This window comes from Tasmannia lanceolata, unplaced genomic scaffold, assembly GCF_043159265.1.
Source record: "Tasmannia lanceolata isolate RefF3 unplaced genomic scaffold, GAP_Taslan_0.1 ptg000008l, whole genome shotgun sequence".
NCBI lineage: Eukaryota > Viridiplantae > Streptophyta > Magnoliopsida > Canellales > Winteraceae > Tasmannia > Tasmannia lanceolata.
This window is the reverse complement of record NW_027518685.1, coordinates 60173030-60190606: the sequence shown is the minus strand read 5'-3', so window position 1 is coordinate 60190606 and position 17577 is coordinate 60173030. Positions and strand designations below refer to the sequence as shown.

General features: G+C 39.3%; 1 protein-coding gene and 1 long non-coding RNA gene across 2 annotated transcripts; one reads left to right on the top strand and one right to left on the bottom strand.

The window, feature by feature from the left end:
* The first annotated feature begins 266 nt into the window (after positions 1-266).
* LOC143883692 (uncharacterized) lies at positions 267-4925 on the top strand. The gene is made up of 3 exons (XR_013252479.1): positions 267-473; positions 690-839; positions 4832-4925. It is a non-coding gene; the product is annotated as an uncharacterized LOC143883692 (long non-coding RNA).
* A 3481-nt stretch (positions 4926-8406) lies between these two features.
* Positions 8407-11231, bottom strand: LOC143883691 (uncharacterized). The gene is made up of 2 exons (XM_077387017.1): positions 10122-11231; positions 8407-9344 (listed from the first exon to the last, which is right to left on the bottom strand). Exons 1-2 carry the CDS (start codon positions 11002-11004, stop codon positions 8560-8562), a joined length of 1668 nt encoding a protein of 555 aa, XP_077243132.1. The 5' UTR covers positions 11005-11231; the 3' UTR covers positions 8407-8559.
* Between the last annotated feature and the right edge of the window lie 6346 nt (positions 11232-17577).

Genomic DNA, 17577 nt, shown 5'->3' with positions numbered 1-17577 from the left:
GGGGGGGGAGGGGGGGCGCATGGCCCCCTCTTGCTATATGTGCCTCCACCCCTGTTCAGAAGTACTGTAGGGCTTACCCATAGGATGATCTAAACCGTCCATTTGATGGACCATAACGCGTATATGTTCCATCAAATGGACGGTTTAGATCATCCTATGGGTAAGCCCTACAGTCTGTGCTATTTCTTCAGAGCTTAATGTAGGGAATACTAAACTTTGAGATTTTGTTCAGTTCAAGATAAGGTATATTCACTTCATGGCAGCTAAATTTTGTTGTACAAGGGGTACGGAGATTGAGCCCATCAAAAAAGTTGCCTCTTATTGTCTTGCATAGTCGGCGCGTGAAGGGTGGTCCTGCTGATAATCCCAAGAACAAAAAGCTATTAGAAAGCTGGCAAAAGTCTGGTGTTCTCTATTCTACTCCTGTTGGATCAAATGATGACTGGCAGGTTTCCATTTTCTGAGATGCATAGGTATATCCATTTACTGTCCTTTCTTTATCTTGCCCTGTATGCTAAGATGTTCATGCTTTCACTATTTGGTAATGCTTTTATAGATCACTTGTAAGATACACCTAGATATGTCAGCAACTTAATGAAGCCAACCTGTACTGAGTTTCACTTAGACTTCCATTGTCTGTTAGCAATTGGATTTAATACATACTAACTGTTCTATATTATCTCATATAGGTCCGCGTTCAATATTGGTATCCTTTCATTTCCATCATTAACAGGCCTGGATGATTTTACCAACTAAATGTGCCAAATGATGAGATGAGAGACCACCTGTTTGAACTGCTCGAGACTAGCTTTTTCCCTCAATGGAAAGAAAAGCATCAGGTCTGTTTATTTCTCTTCTTCTGCTTGATATGATACAAATATGCAAGTACCTTACTTTCCTCTGGAGATGATCTAAATTACACCAATAATTTTAATTTGTTGTGATGCATCAGAGTTTAAGAAATGCTACATTTTCTTTATTTTTTGGAAGTCCCAAAATGCATCACTGAGCCATGTATATAGTATAGGTTTGTTACTTTGCTTACCTGAGCCATGCATAGTTATAGGGCTTTTGGAATAAATGCAATTTGAGGAATGTAAAATCTATTTTTATTTTTGACCCCTTGAAGAGCAAGGGAGGTGTTGTTTTCTTGCCAAAATTCTCCTTTGCATATTATGTTTTGTGTCTAGGAAGAGCCATGACTGACCATTCAAAGTTTCAAACATTACAGTGTCCCTAACCAAGCCTCAGAGTTTGGTTTTTTAGTTTCCCTAGTTGTCTTGGAGGACCTTGTTGTATACACCAGTGGCACTTTCTTCGATATGTGAACTAGTTGTGCTGGTATGGAACAGTGGTGAGCTCACGTGCTTCTTGCTAATTTGAGTTACTACCATGGGAGAAACTGAAGGGACTTTTCAATCCGAGTGAGGGACGACTTGGGTAGCTATTAGTGTAAGAACTCTAATAGATACAGGTGAGTGTGTCATGTGGTGAAGGCTCTTGAAGACTCAGAGCGACCAACAGTACCCAGGAAGACCATTAGTGATTGTTGGTGTGTCCAAGCAAGTAGGTCGACACTTTGGTGAAGAAGTGTGCAAGGCTAAGCATGAGTGACACGGATTCCTATGGGGAGACTCATTGGGGCGATTGAGATGATTCCTTTGGCTTGTCCTAGGGGCAAGTAGTGCATAATGGAGTTTTTGGCGATCAACGCCAATGTAGAATGTACAGAGATTGTGTAGTTTAGAGCTGAAGTCAAGCAAGGATGGTGTTTTGGAAGACAGCTCTAAGCTTAGGGAAGTTGAAGAGAAATAAGAGGATTGCTTGGAAGAGTTCAAGTCGGGTCGCTCTACCCTCTTATTTTGGTGGTGTTCAGAGAAAGTCATTGCTACATTTGGTTGCACAGAAGTGAGCCCATTGGTGGAGCTGGTATCTACACGAAGTCAGATGATTGAATGTTGAACTAATGATTTTGATGATAACTATAGGGGAGTTGAAGAGAAGGTAGCGATTTACGAAGCTTGGGGACAGTGGGGTGTTGGAAGGGCAACGTTGCTCGGGAGGAGTCATGTTGTCAACGTGCAAAATCCAGAGGGATTGGTTCTTTACAAGGCCAAGTCATTTGCTATTGTGGAATTAAGAAATGGAGATTCCTAAGTGTCGATGAGGTCGCCGACATTATCAGGTGAGGGGAGTCTCATAGAGAAACCGATAGGCCCCGTGATATGTGCACGAGCGTGCCATGGAGAGCCGTGCTAGGCCCAAGGATAGGAGCATTGAGCGAGCTTACTGGCTAGTTGGAGGGTCATTGGAGGCACTTGGTCAAGACCCAGTTGGGCACTATTAATTGCTTAATCTCCCTAGGCCACAACAGATTGTGGGACGGAATCTTGGGGTTGGGTGCAGATACATGCAGGGACATAGCACGTGCGTGAGGCACAGGGACCGTGATGTAGCTCGGAGGTACCCAAAGGTAGGTTTGGGGTGTGGGCTACAAGTTATCCAGGAGGATGCTCTAGCTTCCTTGGTCGAGGATGAGGGCCAAGGACAGTGTTGGCTTGGTTGGGTTCCAACCTTCACTGCGCATACAGACCAGTGTTGAGTTTATATTGTGGAAAGCCTTAGCACCACAATACTTCTTTTGGACTAGGATGGACAACTAGCCATGAACACGCCAGAGTGGCTTCGGTCACCCTCGTGAGACAGAGTTCTTGTGGAGAGATCCATGGTGCAACCTTGAACCTTGGATGACACAGCTTTTGGGCTTATCAGATTGGGACATGGTACAAGTTATTCCTCGTGCCTTTGTGGGATGTTTGGACATGTGCTGCGGTCTTGTGCATTGGCTCTTGGTGTGTCCTGGTACCTTGAGCGCCCGAGTCAGAGGACTTGGCCGAGCAGGGTGTAGCTAGTGGGCCTTACATTCAGTTGGCTCGTGATGCATGCAAATCATGAGAAGTGGTCTTAAAGTGGCTCACGAGGAGGACAAGCAAGGGGTTTGTAGGCTTGTAGTTCACCAACCCTAGCTCAGCTAAAGACCCAGTCTTCGGGGACAAAGCCCTAGCCAGGCTAAACAAGCTCCACTCTCTACTCACACGTTGAGAACCAGAAAGCATTTTCTCTACCCCCAATCCCTAGTCGAGCATTTCTGCTGTTGTTGCTGTTGTTGCTCCGCTCGTCTTTTTTATTAGGATTTGCATTTTCAAGGTAGAGGTTTCTGTCGAAGAAAGACGTTGATGCTTGTAGGTATCTCAATGAACTTTTTTCTTCTTCTGTAGCCCTCTCCATTTCTCTCATTTTTTATAATCTCTTTTCCTCCATCCCCTCTGCTCATGTATAACTTTGTTGTTTTTGGAGATAGTTGCAGACTGCTGTCTTTTGTTGATTTCTTATGATCATTGAATTTTTGTTGTTTGATAATGGTCAATGATCATTGTTGATGATTGTTAGACTTGATCATTGACCATGATTGTTAGACTTTCTTTCGTCTAGCATCTAGTATATGCCTGCGTTGCTTGATTATTTGATTCTCAATTAATATGCATGAGGCAAAGAAAGATCTGGACAAATGTGAGATTGTCTATTCGGGCCTGATGTGGAAGGAGAAATCGCTTACGCAAACACTAGAATCAGAATTGCCATTCCGATTATGGGAGAATCAGAATAGGAATGGAATGGTATGCTGAATCCGATTCTTGATTCCAGCAATCCAAACGCACCCATAATGTGTTAATGAATCACACACATAATGAGGCCATCTCTTAGTTATTTTAACATGCCAATATTGTATCGACAACATGGTTAATGTGGACTAGGCTTCTGATGCCTTATAAAATCCAAGCTGAACCATGCTGTCGGCAAACATGCGTAGGCATTTTAGGAATGGGAAAACACACACACACACACTGATTTAATTTTGGTTTCTTACTATGTTGTTTTATTTCTGAGGTTATTACTTTATTATTAGACTTTACCAAGGTAGAGTTAGTTTTTACTGGATTTGAGGAGGGTTATTAGAACAATTTGCTTTTCTTTGGTACTTAAAAAAAAATAGAGGGTGCCCTCATCAGCTCCCGTTCGGAGTTTTTCAAAGTTTGCTTTTAAATAGGGGTAGGTTATGAGACATTGATTTTGTTTGGGTTTCCTACCACCTTATTTTATGCATGGAGTTTGTACTTTACTATGTTCGGACTATGTAGGGGTGATTTTTGTAGAGTTTGAGGAGGGTTATTAGATTTAGGCATTGATTTTAATTGAGTTTCTTACTATCTTATTTTACACATCGGGTCAGCACTTTATAGGTTTATAGGGGGGATTTGTTTTTATGGAGTTTGAGGAGTGTTATTCGAACAGCTTGCTGTTATATTTAATGCTTTAATAAAGAACAGAGGGTGCCCTTTCTCAGGTGTCCTTTTTTTTCAAATTTACAAAGAGCTAGCCTTTACATCTTTGTTCTCATATCCAAAGGGGTGAAAGTTATAATATGTTGTCTTCTAAATTTTGAAAATATAAAAAAAAATCATATCTGATATCTTTAAACCTATATAATGGCATTAATTTTTAATATTTTAAAGCACCCTTTCTTGGGACAAGGATTTGTCTGTATTTATGCGCACGAATTTGGATATTGACTCCGGTGGAATTCTAAGAAAACCAAAGAAAATGTGCAGTTTCGTTGAACTCCCCCATATTCATTACTCAAGCATCAAGCAAATGCTTATTTTTATCACCACTTACAGATGTCCATATATTATATTCTTGCGTGTATTTATGATGGTGGTTGCTTTTTACTCCTTGGGTTTAAGCTAATTTGCATGTAAAATATTTGCAGGTGCGCATGAGACTCACATGAGACAGCCCCATTTTTCAAATGCCGCCGCCATATTCAATTGTTATACAGGTGACTAATTCATGTCTGATTTCTTCAATCTCAAAGTTTTGAAAAACAGTGTAAAAGAGGGTTCATGATCAAGCTACTGTATGCTGTCCTGACAACATTTCTTGGATTTTAAGTAAGATATCCAGGTTTTAGAAATCTCTCCCGCATCCTGAGATTTCTAAAACCTGGAAACATGGGATGATCTTCTACTCTCTCACTGATGGGAAGAAGGGCGAGAAATCAGAAAACGACGGCTGGTCCGCTTCTTCTCTTGTTTCCCATCAACAATTTTGAAGAAATCCCGGATTCTAAAATCCGCATATCCAAACGGCCCCTAGTTTGCAAGCAATGTGTTGGTTTTACTATCTGTCCTAAATTCTTCCATAATGGCAACTTGTAGAGAAGCTGTAAAAAACTCACTGATTGATTCTGAACGAAGTAGACATAAGTTTTGATGGAACCCAAGTATTGACTCAGGGACTCAACCAACTTCGATAAAACAGTTAAGTTCTTTTTTCACTGACTGCCCCTAGTCGAACTTGGAACTCTGAAGATTTCCCAGTTTGTTTCAACGTTGGATGTAGCAACTGATGGACAAACCTTAAGTAAGATTATGAGAATAAGAATGCATATTTTTGGTAACTCTGGTCTCAACTAGCAGCTAATTACTGACATTGGTTACATATTATGCTGTAGGGACAGTTCAAATTCCATGGGAATTTAAACATAAATCCCGTTACTTGTAGAGTCTACAAATCTGTCAGATATTATGTCCTTATATCTTCTCTGTAAATTGCTGATTTTCAATTCTTGGGTAGATTATGCAAACCTTTGTAGATCATAGGGTTGGGATCATCTTATAAGTATGATTTTTGAGGCACTACCTATTTACGTTGTGGCCCATCAAATGGACGGTTTGGATCATCCTATGATGTAAGCCCTGGAGTGCTTTTTGAATAATACTGGACTACACTGGCTTACACCACATAAAATCTCTATATTTTCACTCACGCATTTCCCCAACCTCCAGAAACGAAATAATTCCATCCATGAGAAAAAAAAAATGCATGGTTGCCAAACATGCCCAACAACCAATACATTGTACTTTTTTCCTTTTCATTATCTGCTTTGTAGTGACCATCTCGGTCTCCATTTTCATCTCATTTAATCCAATTGTTCACCATTCAAAAAACAATAATAATAGCAGAACATCCAATATAGATATGAGCAGGAAACATATGCCATTCTTATCATATAGCCCCAAAGAATGGCTGTCAAAGAAACCAAAACTCTTGTTTCACACAATCAATTTGGTAAAAGAAATGGCAAACTACTTGGAAGTCCTTCTCTAACTTAGAAAGGAGGAATCCATGATCGTTTATATTTAAATGACATTTAGAATCAGCTAATTAGAAGCAGGTAACCAATGGTAAATATAGCAACTGTATTCTACCTATGTTAAACGTTCATCTTAGGATGCAAACACTCAAGCACACACAATGTTACAGGAATGCAAGGAAATAGGGAGAAAACATACCATTTGGTAGTCACAAAAACATGTAAAGTCTTTCCACTAACACTAGAAAAATTAGTTTCTATGATGGCTTAATAATGACTTTGCTTAAACAAACTGATCTTCAGAGATCAAATGTTCACAGTTTGTAACTTCAAAAGGCAAAGATCAAATTTCCAAAATGCGTCATAATGATTGAAGAATGATAATACCAGAAGACAAAGAACAACAAAAAAGGTCATATACCAAGGACAGTTAATACCAGTAGAATCAGTATGTGAGTAGAAAAAAACATAAAACACTGCATAAAGTATACAAATATTTCTTTAAAACTCACTACAAAGAGGAAAAGGCCCAAATGCAAAAAATAATGAATGAAGCAATAAGCCCATTGTATATGTGTTAACTACCCAACTTCTCCAAAAGCTTAAGCTGTTGGAGAAAGGCGTTATTAATCTTTTATACTTTAACACTCACCCGCACGTGTGGCCCACTTGGCAAACACGTGGCACATGTGGTCCCACTTTGGGCCGACCATCGCATGTGGATTTTTGTTATCCGGGAGGTTTGAACTCGAGACCTTTGGCTTTGATACCATGTTAACTAACCAAATTCTCCAAAAGCTTAAGCTGTTGGAGAAAGGCGTTATTAATCTTTTATACTTTAACAATATGGGGAAACAGTATGAAAACATTAGTAGAATAAAGTATAGACCAGACTTCAGAATAGATTCGATTAACCGGCAAGCTTTGGCATCAAGTTCACAATTTCAAGTGATTTGACACAATGAAACAACTGGCCCTACAAGAACAAAAAACTACAATATGCAGCAGATCCATCCACCTAATTTTTGCTACACAAAATTTACCACCCAAGCAACTTGTTTTTTATGGGATTGAAAAAAAACGCCAATCTAACAAGGAGTAGAATGTTTGCTGCTAAAACCACATGAAGCAAAACCGAAAAATGAGAAATTAACTAGTAAGGCCATCACAGTGACCTTTTCCCTAAACCAATAGAGCAAATGAATTTCGAATTGGACATGATATAATGTGACTTGATTAATATTTTTCATTCAGCTGAGGAGATCAAAAAAATGTTATTTTAACTTTCAACAAAACATTGGCAAACTTCCAAAGTCAAGACCACCTCATGATGATTGAAACATAAGTACATCAAATGACTAAAACAAATAAAATCACTACAGTGTCAAAAAATAAAATAAATTTGGTCTCCTGATATTGGTAGTACCATGTAATAATTGCACGTACTCAACTTATCTTTTCTTCTTTTAATGGATTTTTAGAGCTTTTTGGGTACTCTTTTTTTTTTTTTGAAAAGTAACCTTTTTGGGAACTGTAATAACCTTTGACAGCTGTTTAAATAATAAAAGACAAGATGAGTTAGTTTTAGTATCAAAACAAGGTAGTGCCATCATAAGTAGCCTAAATTTAATGTCTCTGTATGTTGTTGGATACTGAAATACCTGATAACACACTGCACAGACCCTAATTTCTCTTTCTAGCTCATGGCATTTACAAACAAGTTCCACAAAACAGACTAAGGCACTGTTTGTTTTATGGGATTTGCTAGGGTCCATCGAAAAAGGCATTTCGCGGCTGGTCTGTTGCTACAGACCAGCCGCGAAATGCCTTTTTCGATGGACCCTAGCAATTCCCTTGTTTTATATATTGAGAATCGATTTTTTAGTCCAAAACTGATCGTTGGACTCAAAATTACGTTTAATTTCGAGTCCAATAATCAGTATTGAACTCAAAATCCAAAACAAACAGTACCTTAGGAAAAACATCACAATCAGCAGTAAAAAAAAAGTTTTGTCAATTACAAGAGAATAAAAAAGGATAATCATAATGAATATAAGGAGGGACATCAATGATTGATCAACTGAAGTACAATTATAAAACCTATATGGAAAGATTAAGAAAATCTACCAACAGCAGCCAACTGCAACTCATGATTTTTAACATCAGACACTTCCAGAAACAATTGAGTAGAAAAATATTTAGGCGTATGAACAAACATCATATATTTAGGTAAAGGAAGCATTGAGTTCACAATTGCGCCTACTTTGTTTCATACAGGCAATGAAACTTACTGTTCTACAAGAACCAAACATTACATCATACAGAGAGGAAAGTGTTTTGTTCTACTTTTTACTAAACAAACTTCGGAATTTCCCTCTCTCAAGTCGCTCAAGCAGCTTTTTTGCACCAGGGATGTCCATCTCACAGAGCTTTTTGAGATATCCAATTGCGCCATATGAAATCATCAACTTCTTGCATTTCTTGCTCAACGATAGCGAAGCAAGACAAGAAACAGCATACTTTTTTGCCGTATTTTGAGGACTAGGATCAAGCAATTGAACAAGTTTGGGCACACTCTTCTCATCCTTTTTAATTTCTCTACTGTTATATGGCACGCTCAACAAGCTACAAATTGCTTGAGCGGCGACCTCTCTTGCACTATTTGTTTTGGCCTCAAGCATCTTTACAAGAAGAGGGATACACCCAATTTCACCAACCAATTTTTTCATTTCTGTTGAATTACAAACTCTACAAATAGCAGAGGCAGCAGCTTGTTGTGCACCCAATGATCCAGCTTTCAGCACGTGAACCAGACGAGGAAGAAGACCCATTGAAACCAATCCATCTGTGGATGCGGAGCCCACGAGATTCCTCAATGCCCCAACTGCGGATTCTTGGGGCAATGGACCATCAAGATAAGCCAGGAGACTTCTAATTCCGCCTTCTGAAACAACAGCCCTTCTTAGATTATCATTGCTCTCTGTCAGATTCTGTAAACACTCTGCCGCGTACTCTTTAGAACCCAATAAAATTCCACAGTCAAGGACATTAATCATGACCTTGATAATTCCTTCTTCGGCGAGAGTCTGTCTCACCTCCGGCATGGAAGACAGATTCTTCAATGTACCTGTTGAAGTATAAATGATTAGATAACACCAACTCTAACAGCTTAAGCTTTCAGAGTAATTGGTTGTTTCACATGGTATCCGAGCTAAGGTCTCACGGCAGGTCCTGGGTTCAAAACCCAACAACTCCTTAAAAATCCACGTGTATGGCCAACCCATAGCTACCAGAGTGGGAAATGAGTGCGAGAAGCTATGCGGGAAGCAATGGGTTTAGAAAAGAGAAAATGAGGGTAGTGAAAAGCTCTGAAGAAAGTAAAGATAAATTATGTGGAATTATAGTAGGTTAGGAAGGATTGATGTATGGATTACAGGTACAAAAGAAAATTACTTGACTAATAAGAATTATAAGCTACGAATTTACAGTTTCACAAATTTTATTCATGTATGTTTTACGTTGTTGCGAAAAGATTCACATAATTTTTATTTGGAACTTAAAATGAGTTTTCAAGTTTTAAATGCACTAGTTTTTAAATACATTCCTTCGAGATCATTAAAAGTAGAAAATATTCTTTTAAGAATAAATACATCACCTAAATAAGAAGTGTACTCTTAATTAGGAGGAAACGTGTAGGACTCATTTGGAAAGTGCGTCTCACCTAAATTTGGGAAGCGAGAAGAACTTAGCTTCTGAAGCGAGATTCTGGAAAGCGAGCTTCCCATTCAACTAGGAAGTTTTCCTTATCTTAGGGCCAAGCCATAAAAAAGAGGGAGCATAAATGATTAAATAACACCAACTCTAACAACTTAAGCTTTTGGACTAATTGGTTTGTTCACAGTACCTGCCGCCGCTGATTGAGAAACAGAATCACCACTCTGACAGATATCAATCAGAGGACGAACACCGCCATGTCCAACAATCGACTGAGCTGTTTCAGCCGTCATAGACAATCTCTGAAGCGAAATTGTCGCCTTCTCTTTACCCACAGCACTCCCAGATTCAACCAGCCTAATCAAAGGGGGTAGAACCCCTTCCGAAACAAGCAAATTCTCACAACTCCCCGATTCCACAATCAAGCAAATCATTGAACCAGTCTTCTCTCGAATCCTCGGAGAAGTCGCAGTTAGTAATTGTACTAAAGCACAAATATGACTCCTCCCCAACACTGCCAACACATTCTTCTCATCCTCATTCATGACTTCCATTAGGCTATCAAGAGCCTTGTGCTTCGCGTCAAGATGACCAATCTGTAGTCGCGCGAGTAACTGTCGTATATTCCAACGGGTAGCCTCTGGTTCCGTGTAACGGGCAATGGCCATAGGCAGTGTGGCTTCACCCAGCACTCCAGTCTTAATCAGAAGCCCACAATCTCTTAAATTCAAATCCAATTTCGCGGATAAAGCATCAAGATTACTCTGCATTTGAAGCTTACCAGCATATCTTTCTTCCAAACAACGCTCCGCCAATTCAATTACCTCTCTCAAAGTAGTAGATACAGACTGTAATTGCTCCTTACAGAGGGCATTTTTCGCGAAGCAAGGATGGCTTGACAAAACAGATAAACGGGATGGTATTTGTTCTAATTTGGAAATTATGATCTTCCATCTCCCAACAAATCCCTTTACACCTCTTGCTTTTTTTAGCGCCGATGGAACAAGTTCTTGCGCTTGTGATAAACAGAATTCTGCCGACTGGGTATCGATCAACTCGCCTTCTACTACCATTGCCTTGATCTGAAAATCACTAGAACTCTAAGAACAGAAGAAAATTAATCAGGGGGAAGAGAAGACCCAGAAAGATATTTTCAATGAAAAAAGAACACAGATGCTTAAGAAAGGGAAAGTTTCAATCATGGGAAAAGGAAACAAAAATCTGATTTTTGAGAAACTTGTACGCCACAGAGAGCTCTTTTGATGAAAGCAAGGTCCGACCAAAAAATTAAAGTACAATATTTAAGTACAAAGCATGTGAAAAAAGCATTGAATGAGGAGAGGAAAAGCAGAGAAGAGAAAAGGAAATTACAGTAACTGCCGTAACTGCTGTCGTATGAATATATAATATTCTATTACTGAATCAAAATCTCACTAATCTAGGATTAAGCTAGTTTTAACAGGCCACTAAAACACTAATTACATGGGTTCCGCATGGTTTTGTGCTTACGTGGGAGTGGGTAACCGACGTCAGCAGGGTACCTACTCCCACTCGTTGTTTGGAAAGAGCCCCAGCCCTCGCCCTCTAGAAGAGTACATGAAAAAAAGTAGGGATATTTTAAATCTTGAGTCGGACCAATTTACCAAAACACCCCTTTTCTTGGAGAGACAAAAATACCCTAAATGGGGAAATATGTTCTTTCAAACGGGCTTCTGTGTCAAATAATTAAGAACTTGAGAAGGAGAAGAAGAAGAAGAAGGGGAGCTCTCGCGTGTGATTTGTGCAAATAATGAATGCTTCGCTGTTATAAATTTGTAATAATAGTGGTCACACCTTCCTTGATCCGGACTTTCCATTTCCAACGGGACATATTGAAGATCTCAATGATCAATAGACCTGGCAAACGGGTGGGCCGGGTCACAAATGACCCCGGAATCTTACGGGTCACTATTTTGTGAACCCGGACCCCACCCGTACGGGCCGGGTAGACCTGCGGGTCACCCGTTTTTATCTGGGAAAGCCACTTGTAGTCACACACTGTTGGGAAGTGATATATTCGACCCCCATTTTTACTTGGGACAGCCCCTTTTTGCAGTGCCTTGTAGTGTAACAGTAAGCAATTCTAAGCAATTCTCTCTAGATCTAACATTGTGTGATTCACACTGGGCCAATTATAATCCATCACCCACTAAAATTCAAAAGAATTCTATGATATTTGAGTTTTTACGGGTACCCATGGGTCCAACCGGCCCGGCCCAGTTTGACGGGTGGGGCCGGGCTGGGTTAAATTTCTTACGGATCACTAAATAGTGACCCGGACCCGTAAATTATGGGTGGGCCGGGTGGACCCGCGGGTCCAGGTCACTTTTTGCCAGGTCTACTGATCGAGCCAGCTGGGCAACACTTAGATGCATCTGAACCGTCAAAAATTACCTACAGGCACGCACGGTCCATCCTCAACTACCGAAAATGCATACTAGGGGATATTAGCACTGTTCCATTGCCCCGAATTTTAAACCATTGAGGATCAATTATTGAGACCCATCAAGTAGATGGTCTGGATCACACGATAGTGGGGGTCCACTATATATATGTTACAAAATTTCGGCCGAAATTTCAGTTTTTGTAATGTCCAAAACCGGTACCGAAATCTATATATATATATATATATATATATATATATATATATATATATATATAGAGAGAGAGAGAGAGAGAGAGAGAGAGAGAGAGAGAGGAAAGTGTTGGTGAGCTTAAGCTCACCAAACTTATGGTGAGCTTAAGCGCCCAATCACATGGGTCCCACATTTTCTGTGGTGATCCAAACCATTCATTTGCAAGGCCCTATCATAGATATGGTGTGTACCAAAAATCAGCTCCATAGGATTATCCTAACCCATCCATTTGTGGAGGTCAAAATGGACAGACATTATTTGTCCACAAATCTGCCCATTTTTGTCCTCCACAAATGGAGGGGTTAGGATCATCCTATGGAGCTGATTTTTGGTACACACCCTATCTATGATAGGGCCTTGCAAATGAATGGTTTGGATCACCACAGAAAATGTGGGACCCATGTGATTGGGGCGCTTAAGCTCACCATAAGTTTCCTCTTTTTAAAATTACAATATCTCGAAATTTCCGACCGAAATTCCAAAATTCCGAAATTTGGTAAAGGCCGAAATTCGGAATTTCGGGAAATTTCAGTTTCAGAATTTTGGTTGAAATTTAAAACCATGGTTACAATCATGGTTTCAAATTTAGTTGCGGAATGTGTTTCGGTCCTCACCGAAACCGAAACTTCCAAAGTCAAAATCTGCCGAAATCTATTTAAATAATATTTTATCTCATATAAAATTTCAGCTGAAATTGTCGAAATTTATGCCAAAAATTCAGGAAAATATTAAATAATGAAGAAAATCAAGATTTTTCACTGAAATTACTTAAATTTATGATGAATTTCGGGAAAAAGAAATTTCAGTCAAAATTTTGTAACGTTTTCGGTATATCCGACTTCGATCGGATTTCGGTCGAAATTTAAAACCGTGGTTACAATAATGGCCCAGCATGACAACTTTCCACCTACACTAGTAGTCGGATGGTTTCCTACTTGTAAAAACTTAAAATAAAAAAGGAAAAATTGCTGGAGACATCAAAATACAAGAAATGACAATGGGGGGACACACTTTTGAAAAATTGTTAGAGAGGGACGAAATGGGGTTATCAAGTCTCTAAAAGGGGGTTATCAGACCCTAAAAAGGGGTTATCAACTCTCTTTAACAACTTTTCAAAAGTGTGTCCCACGTCGGCAATTCTCGTATTTCGATGTACCACATTGGCAATTTTTCCAATTAAAAAAAAAAACCAAAACACTTTGAAATTGGGATTCCGTTTGGAAAATAAAAAAGGGACTGCAATGACCGTTGATTTAACCCTTTTAATGAGTATTTATTGCTTTTATAGGGATTTGAGCTCCCTCAATTTGTCCTTTAGTGGACGTGGCCCAACGATTGGTGCTCCTTTTTTTTCCAAAACTGGACCCGTTTTCCTAGCAGGGCTAAAAAACTGACGATTTACGGGTGGCCCCACATGGATAAGTCAATGGACCCACTGTAATTAATGGGGTGGAACCAGAGGCCACGAATCATTGGGATCTGATCCAAAGGCTCAGATCACAAGATCCACCCAGTCGGATTCCAGAACCTTCTGATCCAACGCCTCTAATCACATTATCAAACCAGTGGGATTCCAGAACCTGAGGAAAAGTTGGTCAAGATTCAAGAAAGCCTCTGTTTCTCAATCGCTCTAAAAGGGGTGTATTAAAATCGATACAGGGATTGTATTGAAAATTTTCCAAAAAAAAAACAGAGAGAGAGAGAGAGAGAGAAGGAAAATGCGAATATACCTTGAAAATAGCCTTACGTTTGCTTGATGCTTAGAACCAGTAGAGTAGCTCGATCTTTAACAGCCTGAAAAAGAAATGTTCTCTTTCTTTAGTTTTCAGGAAAAAAAAAAACATCTTTTCTACCATGAATCAAGGAAAGCAAGATCAATAGCAGAAAAGAAAAACCTTTATTGATCGTTAACAAAGAGTCTCCATCTTCTCCCCACGAATCAATCATAGATCTCTCTCTATATGGGTTAATGAAAACTCGAGCATTTGAAAACCTCATAAGAAAAGGCAATAAAACGGTCAAATACAATAAAGACAACAAAGAAACAGAAAACCAAAGAGAATAAGAAGTGTTCGACCATTACCGAAAGAAGACAGAAGAATATGATAAAATAAAAGGCAGAAACTCGGATTCAAATTGGTCCTTCAAAAACTTTGTCAGAAGAAGACAAAAAGATAGGGCTCTCTCTGTTTGGGGAGGTCTTAAAGGTCGAGCAAGTTACCTGATCGGACGGTTTCGATCACGGGCCCACATGAGATCCGACCGTTCCGGCAAGGTTGAATTTGAAATCGGGTTTTTTTTTAAAAACCAGACGTTACTGGCACAGGCACGTGCAGATAATGCCACGTGGGTTGCGGAGAACGGTGGATAGAGCTTTTTTTTTTAAATTGAAAGGGGCCTTATGAAGTGCCACGTGTTAAGTAAGAGATGGACAGCTGAAATCAATGGATTACTGAAATGGGCCCGCAATAGTTTGAAAATACGAAGGTGCCATTAACTACTTGACGTAATACACTCGTGGTTGGGCCTAGAGTTTACTCTGAAATCAGAATGATCTGGACCTTTCACTGGGTTGCCCCATCGTTAGATGCCAAAATTTCAAATCGGAACAATCGCATGATCTAATAGCTTACAAATGGACGAATCAAGAAGAAAATGAGCAACATTCAATAATCAAGTTGTGCAATTGGATGGTTATGATCAATCGATACAAGAGGAACGGTCCAATCACGAAATGTTTCTTGATCACAAGCTTGGCTTTGTAATTCCACCATTTATAAATAAAATAAAATAGGAGGAATGATAGATACAAGGGCCCTCATTATGCAAAGGCTAAAGAAGGGCCTTGGAATACATCCACGTCATTAAGTGCAACCGAATTCAGTTTCTCAACCGAATTTAAAAATGACGTGGGTCTATTCAAGGCCCCTTCTCCGGCCCTTGCATAATGCAAGAGGACCTTTGCATTATCATTCCTCTTATAATAATTACTTTTTTCGCAATTAAAAATCAGTATCATCTTTTAAGAAAGAAGTGATAAAAGAAGTTTAAGTATAGCAACTCTCTCTTCCTCTCTGTTTTTTTTTTTTTTTTTTTCACTTTTGTTTAGAACTATTTTTAGGCAAAATCGATCATAAGAGACCCAATCACTAAAAGATGCTTCGTTGGACGAGTGTAGAAAGTAATATGCCAGGCTCACATTTAGAGGGGGCAAAGGGAACATCCGAATACTGAATAGTTACCATAGGTTTCCTCCTACATACAAGGTCGATTGTTCAACGGGGATCGAGTTGCTAAACTACCCTGTTGGACTGGGTCCAATGAGTGGTGCATCAGTTGTCACTCAACGGAAGATGGGTGATAACCATATGGAAGAGAGGACGCCTTGAAATAGGTAGTTACCAAAAGAATTCCCTCTATGAGAACGTAGGGTATTGAGTAGTGGTTACTCGAATAAAGCTATTTAAGGAGATGACTGTCTCAAGAGAAGAGGTCCAGAACCAAATATGTTTTAGCATTTTATCTTTTATCTTTCCAATGCTATACCTTTTACTTTTCGTAGCTGTAGCTTTCCGGATAAAGGAAGCAACGAATTCATCTTCCCAGGTGAATCTTTCTCTTTAATTCAACCATCCCTCGCATTGGTGTTTCGCTTTCATTGTTCTCTTCGTTAACTTGATTGAACGGTCTGTCGACCCTGAAATTCGTTTGCATTCTACATGCATCAGTGGCATCATTTGTATTTTGCGCACATCGACATTCTACTCACAAGTCGTTCACGTTATGCACGTGTCGACGTGCCGTTCACATTCTGCATGTGTCGATGTCCTCACATTTGGCATTGTATCTATAATGTAAAAATGTTAGTATTTTAATACTAAAAATAAAAGGACACTTGCTTTTGAAAAAGATTCTTTTGCTTTTGAAATTTCCACCCAAATTTCAAAATTTCAAAGATTCTTTTCTTTTGTATTTTCCCACCAAAAATTTTGACCTTTTGAAGGAGGCTCTCTTACCTCTCAAAAATTTAGTCCAAGATGGGAAAGTGAGAGAGATTCTTCCATTCATATAAGATGGAGTGTTGAGACAAAGGCTTGGGTCTTTCAAGGGCATTCAATTTGTTTGCCTTGGAGCTTTTACAGAGAACAAACAAGAACAAATAAAAATAAAAACATATGAGCGCGTGCGTCGAACCGAGCTGTGCCAGGCCAGGCGTGGGAGTGGGTGTGCGTGTGGGTTGGGGTTGGGTTTTTACTAAACGGAATTACCTTTTTAAAAAATGAAGGAATGTGTCTTTTATTTTCTTGTTTAAACAAAAATTTTATTTTCAAACCCAATAGTCATGTCCCTTCAATTCTTTCTAAATCTGACCAGTAGATACCTCCTTAATAACGTTTAAAAACATATGTAACGTTTAAGGGATGCATCCATACGCTTTAAAGGATGTGTTTATTGTTTTTAAAGGGTGTCTTTAACAGACACGTTTTGTTTATAAATACAGACCTTTACCAACGTTTTTAAAACACACAATCATTCTCTGTCTTCTCTCTATGTTCATAACAGAGCATTGCTTTCTTACTGTTCTTAACAGAACATTGCTTTCCTTCTTTCTGTTGTTAATATAACAGTATTTTTACTTTCTGTACTTCAAACTATCTTGCCTTCTTCTATCTTCTATCTTAGTTGGGCAATCAGAGTGTTCATCGTGTGGTTCAACTCTATTTGATCGTGCAGTTCGAATGGATATCGACGTTGCGTCGGCTTATTGTATCTTGGGGGTTATTGTCTTTAGATCTGTTGCACCGAAGGTTCTTCCGCAGAGGCGCAAAAACACCTTAAAGAGAGCGACCTAGTTCGTGCCTCATCTCGCCGCATCGAAAAAGGTTCTGCTCATCATTTTTCTTTTCTGTTTTGACATAAATACAAGTACGCCATATTTATATTTTGAGGAAAAATCTACAACAAAAAAGT

Coding starts and splice junctions, on each gene's coding strand:
- LOC143883691 (XM_077387017.1), bottom strand. CDS start 11,004: ATGGTAGTAGAAGGCGAGTTGATCGATACCCAGTCGGCAGAATTCTGT. Junction 9,345..10,121: donor TTCTCAATCAGCGGCGGCAG/GTACTGTGAACA, acceptor ATACTTCAACAG/GTACATTGAAGAATCTGTCT.